Source organism: Borostomias antarcticus (assembly GCF_949987555.1).
Source record: "Borostomias antarcticus genome assembly, chromosome: 6".
Taxonomy (NCBI): Eukaryota; Metazoa; Chordata; class Actinopteri; order Stomiiformes; family Stomiidae; genus Borostomias; species Borostomias antarcticus.
Genome location: NC_140239.1, coordinates 13,435,154 through 13,446,392, shown reverse-complemented (window position 1 = coordinate 13,446,392; position 11,239 = coordinate 13,435,154). Strand labels below are relative to the sequence as shown.

At 44.7% G+C, this 11,239-nt stretch overlaps 1 protein-coding gene across 1 annotated transcript in view; it reads left to right on the top strand.

The window, feature by feature from the left end:
• Positions 1 to 10,949: 10,949 nt before the first annotated feature.
• The window catches only part of gck (glucokinase (hexokinase 4)), a gene marked incomplete at both ends in the record, with an annotated part of 191,344 nt that continues 191,054 nt past the window's right edge, over positions 10,950 to 11,239 (top strand). Inside the window, one exon of the mRNA XM_084439750.1 lies at positions 10,950 to 11,054. Coding sequence (XP_084295876.1) covers positions 10,950 to 11,054 — 105 coding nt within the window. The remainder of the gene's footprint in view (positions 11,055 to 11,239) is intronic.

Sequence of the window (11,239 nt, the reverse complement as noted above, 5' to 3'; positions counted from 1 at the left end):
CTGTATATAGTTTTGTAACTTTCTTTGTCTTCTGTTATTGTCTGTAATGGCTGAAAAATTACACAAGTGCACAAGTATCTTCAGTTGTGTTCATACATGACCACCTCTAATAAAAACCACTATCAATTACACCACCAAAAAGCTTACTCTTCAAGTGTGCAATATTTATACTGAGAAGTGAGTTTAACCAATTCAACTCGATTACACCAACAAAATGCACTAATGGGCAGAGCTCTGTGCTCCCTGAGCACCCTTTCTAGTTCTGATTAATTTTAAACATATTTGAATGCAGTTGTCTTCCCACTTGGGTAGCTCACTGGCTGTGATATTAGCCTACTTAATTGAAGGCAAATACAAAATGATGTCATCTGTTGGCATAGCCTAGCTCTACATATATTTGCCAATCACTCACTGGTGCCAACATAGTTGTTATGTTATATTTTGAACAGATTTCAGGCCATGGCCATCTTTTCATTTTCGTACCAGCTCCCCCCTCATTTGATGTTTTCCTAAGTAATTTTGGTCCATTTAACAATTTCCTCCTTGCCGCTTCCCGCCGCGCTAAGTGTTTTGGCATGGAAACGGGTTGAGAGAGCACTTGGTTGCATCTGTTGTCTAGGTGTTTGTGACGAGAAATGCGCTTTATAATTTCCTAAAATCAAGGTTTGGTTGCTATAGATATGAAAAAGGTCGCTGGGCGGGCTGCGACGCAACTGCATGCAGAATGTTTTTTTTGTCAAATTGATGAAAACGTTTCGATCGAAACGATAGCCCCCAAGGTGGAATTAAGAATTCATTAACTGTTGGACCAGAGGACCACAACTAAAAGGATTTTAGACTAATAGTAGTCCGGGTTGGACTCGTTGGCTTGGCTGGTTTCATACACGGCTCAGCGCAAGAGTGAAGAAAAATCAGTAGGCTAAATCCAAGGCGAAACATGTAGTCCTCCCTTGGATCATCTATAGAGAACGTATTATTGTGGTATTACAACATTTTAATAACTTTAAATACTTAGCAGACATGCCTTTGGGCACACATTTTTGGTACACTGCTTTGTTGGACAAATGCATGGACATCATTTGTTTATACAATTAAGTAACATTTTATTGATTTCATGCTCAAGGACTTCATCTCATTATCAACACAAACTAAAGTGCTGCCTGCATTGACCTGGTGAAGATTGCTCCTCTCCTCAGAAGACAGCACCCATGACCGGGAGAAATGTACAATATGAATCCACATACGATGGAGAAGGTACAGTACATGAAGAAAATCATGTTTCATTTCAATCAATGCAATTCAAATGTAGATGATGTTACCCTTCAGAAGATCTTCTCAGTAGTGAAAAGATAAGTCAAGGAGTTGAATCTGCTCCCAACCAGTCATTCCTACAGTATAGGCAGTCTTTCTCTGCTATACATTATATGTGCCTTGGACAGCACCCATAACAATATAGTTTAATTACTATAAATAATGGCAAAATAACATTTTACTTATTTAATGGCAGTGACTCCTGTTTGATAAATGATTGATCTATATTCATATTCTTCAATAACCAAATATTCTTTGCGGAATAGTTTGTCAATGGGTTAAGACAGTTTTCTCTGTGAGAGAGACAGCCAGACAGGGCAGAGAGACAGCCAGACAGGTAGATAGAGAGACAGGTATGTAGAGAGACAAGCAGGTGTGTGGGGGAGGGGCTGCAGCCCCTCTGTGTAAACAGGCCAGCAAGAAGAGCTCTAACTAGGTTAAATTAACCAGAGCTAATCTGCTGTGGACAAGTACTTGGCACACATTCAAGTCTCTAGATGTACCTGTCACCTGATCCAAACCAAACACGGATGAAACTTCTGGAAGTCAGTGTGTGTGTGTGTGTGTGTGTGTGTGTGTGTGCGTGCGTGCGTGCGTGCGTCATTGTCAGTCAACTCTTTTCTCATAATTTCCTGGTAAACGTGTGAGCTCCAGTAAACCGGCACTCAAGGCTGCCCGGCAGTTTGACCAGACGGCTCAATCATGTGACATGACTGATGGTCACTTTCACAGCAGCTGCTCAATGTCAGACCAGCCTGGAATTGCTATATTGTAAAGTCGTAATTTTGCCAGGTGATGTTTGCATGACAAGTTACGTTGCAAGTATTGATGACTTTTATGACTTAAAAAGTCGTCAACACTTGTTGCAAGTTAGATTAAACAGCACAGTTTATCTTATTTAATTAATCCTTTGAGAAGAAGCTTTGACTGCTCAAACTTGCAACATGTTTTTTTTGTGTGTAATAATCACAGGCATTTAATTGATGGGTGCTGGCGCAAAAACACTGCGTATGGCAGCCCTAGCCCTGGTCTACTCGACCATTGAATATTGCGCACTGGTTTGGTGTTGCAGCGCTCACACTCGCCTCATCGACCCGCTTATCAACGAAGCCTTGCGCATTGTGACAGGATGCCTGTGTCCCACTCCTGTGGACAACCTTCCCATCCTCGCAGGCATCCAGCCCGCTGGCCTCCGCTGCGCAGGAACCACAGCACGTCTCGCCTGTCGGGCCGTGGAGCCTAACCACCTGCTCCACGTCAGGCTCACTGCAACAGCGGAGCCTCCCGGCGTCTCAAGTCGAGACACCCTTTTGTTCCTGCCGCACGGGATCTCCTGCAGCAATGCAGAGATCTTAACATCAGCGAGGCAGGATGGGTGGACCACACCTGGCGTGCCGAGTGAGAGGCGAACACCTCAAGACTCCGTGATTTTATCCCGGCCGCCGGTCCTTCCCCTCCCGGGATGGACTTACCCAGACCGGCGTGGATGAGGCTAAATCGCCTCCGGACCGGCGTCGGACGCTTCCGCTCATCGATGCACAGATGGGGCTTGGTATCCTGTGCAGCGTGCGAGTGTGGCGCCAAGGAACAAACCGCAGACCACGTCATCCAGGACAGTCCGACTTACCTGACTCCCAATGGAATGCGTGGCCTGATGGTTGTGGATGAGGAAACGGTGACATGGCTTCTGGAGGTGTGCCCAGATATATAGTCCAGGTGACGCCTCACCCAGGCTCGGGGTGGTAAAAGGATAGCCCCTCGGCCCCGAGCCTGGGGGGGAGAGGAGAACACAACACCTTACCCACACGAAGAGGGGGAGAGTCAGAGGGGGGAGAGTCAGAGGGAGGAGTCAGAGGGGAGAGTCAAAGGGAGGAGTCAGAGGAGAGAGAGCCAGAGGGAGGAGTCAGAGGGGGGCGGGGGTCATGGGTCAGGGGGAAGAGCCAGAGGGAGGAGTCAGAAAGGGAGAGTCAGAAGGGGATAGTCAGAGGGGGGAGAGTCGGGGGCGGGGGTCAGGGGGGAGAGTCAGAGGGGGACACGGGCCTTGTTGTTCAGGCTGGTGGTAGTGGGGAAGAAGCTGTGTTTGTGGTGTAAGGTCTTGGTCCTGATGGACCCCAGCCTCCTGCTGGAGGGGAGTGGTTCAAAGAGACTGTGACCAGGGTGGGAGGGGTCGGCCATCTTTCTGGCCCACTTCAGGACCCTGGAGGCGTGCAGGTCCTGGGGAGAGGGCAGATTGCAGATCATCCCCTCACTATTGTCTGGCCTTGAGCAAACATGTCGCTCAACCCGGAAACCGTATGGTTAATCAATGGTTAACGATGATTATTCCATTTTAACCGTGTTTATTAATAATAATATTAATAATAATAATAATAATAATACACTTTATTTATATAAAGAATATAAATATTAAATATAAAAAAGCGAATGAATAATACTGTTAGGGTACTTTGTGGTATACTTTGGCGTACTTTGTGGTACTTGTCGTATACTTTGATGTGTCATGATACTTTGCAGTATATTTTGGGGTGCTTTGAGGTACTTTATGGTATACTTTGGGGTATTCTGTGTTATACTTTGCAGTACTTTGCAGTACTTTGTGGTATACTTTGTGTAGTACTTTGATATTTTGCGGGAGTTTGCAGTAAATGTTGGGGTACTTTGGAGTACTTTGCGGGACTTAGTGGTATACTTTGGGGTACTTTGTGGCACTCTGCAGTACTTTGCAGTATACTTTGGGTACTTTGTGTTATACTTTGGGGTACTTTGTAGTACTTTGTGGTATACATTGAGGTACTTACACATACTTTGCAGTAATGTGTGGTAATGTGTGGTACTTTGTGGTATACGGAGGTACTTTGCAGTATGCTTTAGGGTACTTTGTGGTACTTTGTGGTATACTTTGTGCAGTACTTTGTGGTATACTTTGGGGTACACAGCAATACTTTGCAGTACTCTGCAGTATACTTTGGGGTACTTTGAGGTAGCATAATGCAAAGTACCTCCGTATACCACAAAGTACCACATATTACCACACATTACTGCAAAGTATGGGTAAGTACCTCAATGTATACCACAAAGTACTACAAAGTACCCCAAAGTATAACGCAAAGTACCCAAAGTATACTGCAAAGTACTGCAAAGTACCACAAAGTACCCCAAAGTATACCACTAAGTACAACCAAGTACTCCAAAGCACACCACAAAGTACCTCAAAGTATTCCACAAGGTACCGCAAAGTACTGCAAAGTACCCCAATGTTTATTGCAAACTCCTGCAAAATATCAAAGTACCTCAAAGTACCCCAAAGTATACAGCAAAGTACCCCAAAGTATACCATGAAGTACCGCAAAGTACCCCAAAGTATACCACAAAGTACCGCAAAGTACCCCAAAGCATACTGCAAAGTACCTCTGTATACCACAAAGTACCACACATTACCACACAGTACTGCAAAGTATGGGTAAGTACCTCAATGTATACCACAAAGTACTACAAAGTACCCCAAAGTATAACGCAAAGTACCCCAAGTATACTGCAAAGTACTGCAAAGTACCATAAAGGGCCCCAAAGTATACCACTAAGTACCTCAAAGTACTCCAAAGCACACCACAAAGAACCTCAAAGTATTCTGCAAAGTACCCCAACGTTTACTACCGCAAAATATCAAAGTACCTCAAAGTACCCCAAAGTATACTGCAGAATACTGCAAAGTATTTTCTGTGTACCCCAAAGTATACCACAAAGTACTGCAATGTACTGCAAAGTATTCCACAGAGTACCCCAAAGTATACCACAAAGTACCTCAAAGCACCCCAAAGTATACTGCAAAGTATCATAAGACACACCAAAGTATACCACAAGTACCACAAAGTACACCAAAGTATACCACAAAGTACCCTAACAGTATTATTCATTCACTTTTTTTAGATTATTACATTATCAGTCAAGTATTACATTACCAGTTTTGAGAAAAAAAAAGATAATGTAATAACTTGACCAATAATGTAATAAGGTATTACATTATCAGAAACAGGGTATTACATTATCTGTCAGGACATTTTATTACATTATTGGTTAAGTTATTACATTATCAGGTTTTATTACATTTTCGATTGAGTTAAGTCAAACCTTTATTACATTATCAGGCGTTATTACATTATCAGTTAATAATTACATTATTGGGTGCTACAAGCCAGCTTAGCATATTACAGTACATTCGGACAACCAAAACTAAGGATTTTTAGCCTGTACTTTTTCCGAATAAAACGCTTTTTAGACTGTCATACAGTGGACAATGACTCCTGGTGTATCATTGAGGATTTCTGTTTAACCATATTCATATTACACTGTAAATTATTCATGAAATATATACTTGAATCAGTGAGAGAGAGAACTGAAGAAACCTCTCTTATCCACCGATGGTTATATGTTCTGTTCCAATTAAATATCTTCCTCGCAAGCCTCTCTTCTGCCATTTGGGTAAGGAGGTTCCACAGTCTAATCTTTTCACATCTCTGCTTTGTTAGACAGCTTTCCCACCCATATCCCATTCAATAGCCAACTTAGTAGTGTACTTATGCACCCCAAGAAAACACCTCAAGGCTGGATTCTGAATTGCCTTGCATTCGTTGGCCTCCTCAAAGCCCCACACTCCTGCTGCATATAATAAAATTGATGCAACCATAGAATCAACAGTTTTGTAAATATAGCAAAACCAAGGTCAGGGCAGTTTAATTTGACTCAACACGGTTTATCAGTTTATCTGCAGGCAGGCGACAGGCTTCATATGAAGCTTTGATGGCTTTATAAAATTTACCATCAACTCCGGCACAAAGTAACTCATAATCTAAGAGGTCTCTGTTGAACCAATCAAATGCTTTTTTTAAATCAATAAAACAGACAAACATGTGTTTACCCTCCTCTAGTCTGGCTCTTACTACCGATGAAATAACTGCTCATCTACTAGTATCCTGTTGGACTCCAGATAATCAGTGAGTCTCTTATATAGAACAGAATATAGCTTGTAAACTGCTGAGCTGATTCCTCTGGGGTTTAGAGGGACTCTAGGATCGGCCTTCCATGATTTGGGGATGGGTATGATTATTGATTTGTCCCACACAGAGGGTGTGATGCCAATATTGAAACATGTTTGACACAGAGAGAATATAACACAGAGAGAATATAACACACACAGAGAGAATATAACACACACAGAGAGAATATAACACAGAGAGAATATAACACACACAGAGAGAATATAACACAGAGAGAATATAACACAGAGAGAATATAACAGAGAATATAACACAGAGAGAATATAACACACACACAGAGAATATAACACACACAGAGAGAATATAACACAGAGAGAATATAACACACACAGAGAGAATATAACACACACAGAGAGAATATTACACACACAGAGAGAACAGAGAGAATATAACACACACAGAGAATATAACACAGAGAGCATATAACACAGAGAGAATATAACACAGAGAGAATATAACAGAGAATATAACACAGAGAGAATATAACAGAGAGAATATAACACAGAGAATATAACAGAGAGAATATAACACAGAGAGAATATACCACACACAGAGAGAATATAACACACACAGAGAGAATATAACACACACAGAGAGAATATAACACACACAGAGAATATAACACAGAGAGAATATAACACAGAGAGAATATAACACAGAGAGAATATAACACACACAGAGAATATAACACAGAGAGAATTAACACAGAGAGAATATAACAGAGAATATAACACAGAGAGAATATAACAGAGAGAATATAACACAGAGAGAATATAACACAGAGAGAATATAACACAGAGAGAATATAACACACACAGAGAATATAACACAGAGAGAATATAACACACACAGAGAGAATATAACACACACAGAGAGAATATAACACAAAGAGAATATAACACACACAGAGAATATAACACACACAGAGAATATAACACAGAGAGAATATAACAGAGAATATAACACAGAGAGAATATAACACACACAGAGAGAATATAACACAGTCAACAAATAAGGTGATTTGAGCATCTTCTTGTAATTGTTGGTATTTATTTCTTCCTTCAATCATGGTAGGTCATGTTTTCAGAGTGTGTGTGTGTGTGTGTGTGTGTGTGTGTGTGTGTGTGTGTTAGGGGGAGATCACTATCCCCTGTGATCATCTCACTTTCTCTGAGCATAAAAAAACAGCTGAACAGAGCAACCGCTCATACACTCAGTTCACTAGCTCTGCACGCACACACACACAAACACACCTACAGTTGTTCTTACATAGAGCATAACTGTTGTGGTTTTCACATGCCATGATCTTTAGAAACGTCTTTCGAAACGAAATAGCTTCCTCACTCGCTCCAGCACTAATGCACACAGCGCGCAATCATTGCTCCAGCACGCTGTGCGCATGCGTGCTGGAGCAAGTGAGGAAGCTATTTCGTGTCTAACGACGTTTCTAAAGATCATATTACAGAGGCATGGGAAATACCACAACAGGCCTATGCTCTCTATGTAAGCACAACTAGCGATTCATCCAGACAGATTGATGAAAACAACCGTTTCGCGGCAGAAAATAGATTTTTAGAAGCTGCATTCTCGTTGCCCCGATCACCGCCATTACATGGATATACTGGCTCGTGCTGGATTTTACATTTCTTCTACAGGCCTCCGAACTACACCAAAGTGATCTCGGTGAGTCAAACGTCTTATAATATGTCGTAAATAAGGTCCAGGTTGTCAAAAACGAGCATTGTCCTTTAAGGACACTTCGACATGTGGACAGGAGGAGCTCGGACCGCTGACCCTGCGGTCATTGTACGACCTGCTCTACCTCCTGAGCCACAGCCGCCCCGATTTGCAGTGTAGTGTAGTAACGTGTTAATGGTTTGACTTCCTGGTTGTTGTATGAATACACATGAATACACACTATGTTATTTGAGAAGGAGTTGTGAGAAGAAGCTTGGAGTCAGACGTTGACAACCCTAATCTGTTGCCCTCCTCTGGGAAATCTGTGAGAGAAAATCTGAATCAGAATATTATTCCATATCTTTTTGATGTTTTACTTTAATTTCTTTTCACATTTAAATACATTCTAGCTTGACACACCAGAGATTGAGCCAAAAGACCACTTTGTTTGACTGCTGTGTTGTTGATAAAACTGTTAATGTTGTCTTTGCAGTTCTGATACTCTAATTGTGAGAGCTTGTATTATTCTGTGAACACGGTCAAATCTAACTTATCACATACTAGAAATGGTATAGACCTCCACCCATGAATGCATGTCATGGCTCTGTGCACATGCGTGTGCGTGTGAGCAGGGCATATCTGGTATTGCTGCATCCGTTAGGTTGAGAGCTTTATGCCAGTCCAAACCTCTCTGTGACCTCCCCATGCCCAGATACGGCCGTTTCAATTCCCCCCATTGACAATAAATGAAGTCCCAAAAATGAATGGAGGTTAATGGCCAGCCACGTTTGTGTGGATCGTAGACCCCGCCCTTGATTTGGATCCGCTCCAAAATGTAATGGCTTCTAAATTGGTCGCGCTACACCCCTCCACCAAATTTCATGAAAATCGGTCTGGTAGTTTTTGTGTAATCCTGCTATCAAATAAACCAACCAATAACTAGACTGCACTTGGTGAGGTGCCAACTTGCGCCTTATAGAGAACAGTGACCACACACTTTTGCTTTTGCTTCTTTTCAGGAAGTTCAAAAAACAACTTTCCAAAATGTGCGCAAGAAATCATTCAGCGGAGGGAGGTAGCTGCTGCTGCCCTCTGCTGGCCGGTCGGAAGTATTAATAACTCCTATACTTTCAGAACGACAGAGAAAGATAATTGTGGATCTGCCCCATAATTTGGATCTGCTCCGAAATCAAATCAGGTCCAGGGTATGTTGGACGGAATATATGTACCAAGTATGAACGTCACAGGGTTATTTGTTTTCACGCTGCGGTGTGCAAAACATGTCCATCCAGCCATATACCCACGCAGCCACCCACTCATGACTGTCGCTGGGGCAGAGGTTATCAACTCATCTCAGCACAATAGAATGTATCAAAGACTATTAGAGTCTTTTTTAATGTCTACTGTACATCACAGTCACAACCACGATTACCACTCCATACATTCTAGTTAGTGACTGAACCTCTCCTCTCCTCCTCCCCTCTCTCCTCCTCTCCTCTCCCCTCCTCCTCCTTTCCTCTCCCATCCTCTCTCTCCTCCTCCTCTCTCTACTCCTCTCCTCCTCCCCTCCTCTCTCTCCGCTCCTCCCCTCCTCTCTCCTCCTCTCCCCTCCTCTCTCTCCTCCTCTCTCTCCTCCTCTCCCCTCCTCCTCCCCTCCTCTCTCTCCTCCTCTCCCCTCCCCTCCTCCTCTCCTCTTCTCTCCTCCTCCTCTCCTCCCCTCCTCTCTCCTCCTCTCCTCTCCCCTCCTCCTCCTCTCTCTCCTCCTCTCCTCCTCCCCTCCTCTCTCTCCTCCTCCTCTCTCTCCTCCTCCCCTCCTCTCTCTCCTCCTCTCTCCTCCTCTCCTCCTCTGACCTTCTCTCTCCTTCTCTCCTCTTCCCTCCTCCTCCTCTCTCCTCCTCCCCTCCTCTCTCTCCTCCTCTCTTCCTCCCCTCCTCTCTCTCCTCCTCCTCTCTCCTCCTCTCTCTTCCTCTCTTCTCCTCCTCTCTCTCCTCCTCTCCTCTTCTCCTCCTCTCCCCTCCTCTCCTCCTCCTCTCTCTCCTCCTCTCCTCTTCTCCTCCTCTCCTCCTCCTCTCTCCTCCTCCTCTCTCCTCCTCTCTCTCCTCCTCTCCTCTTCTCCTCCTCTCCCCTCCTCTCCTCCTTCTCTCTCCTCCTCTCTCTCCTCCTCTCCTCTTCTCCTCCTCTCTCCTCCTCTCCTCCTCCTCTCTCTCCTCCTCTCCTCTTCTCCTCCTCTCTCCTCCTCTCTCTCCTCCTCTCCTCCTTCTCCTCTCTCTCCTCCTCTCTCTCCTTATCTCCTCTTCTCCTCCTCTTCTCTCTCCTCCTCTCCTCTCCCCTCCTCCTCCTCTCCTCCTCTCCCCTCCTCCTCATCTCCTATTCTCCTCCTCCTCTCCCCTCCTCTTCTCCTCCTCCTCTCTCCTCCTCTCCTGCAGGTGGAGCACATCGTGTCGGAGCTCAGGCTGCAGAAGGAGGAGCTGAAGGAGGTGATGAGGAGGATGCAGAGGGAGATGGACCGGGGGCTGCACATCGAGACTCACAAGGAGGCCAGCGTGAAGATGCTCCCCACCTACGTGTGCTCCACGCCTGAGGGCTCAGGTAGCTCTGCTCCACGCTCTACAACATACACTTCTGATGGACATTCAAGTCAGCTTTATCAAACAAAATCAATGCTGCACTAAATACACAGTATGTTCGTGTATGCGCGTGTGTGTGTGTGTGTGTGTGTGTGTGCGTGCGTGTGTGTGTGTGTGCGTGTGTGAGTGTGTGTGTGTGTGTGTGTGTGTGTGCGTGTGTGTGTGCGTGTGTGTGAGTGTGTGTGTGTGTGAGTGTGTGTGCGCATGTGTGTGTGTCCATGTCCTGTCAGAGGTGGGGGATTTCCTGGCCCTGGACCTGGGTGGGACCAACCTGCGGGTGATGCTGGTGAAGGTGGGGCAGGATGAGGAGAGGGGCTGGAAGCTTGAGACCAAGAACCAGATCTACTTCATATCAGAGGACGCCATGACAGGCACGGCCGAGATGGTGAGTCAGCAGGAACCCCCCCCCCCATGACCAAAGGTCCAGAATTTAAGACCAAAGGTCCCCCCCCCGCCAACAAATTGGCCGACAATCAAAATAACCTGTCCCCCCCCCCATCAACAAATCCACTCGCTTTCCTTCTCTTCCTGTGCCTCTCTCCTCCTCCTTTCCCTCTCTCCTCTCCCCCC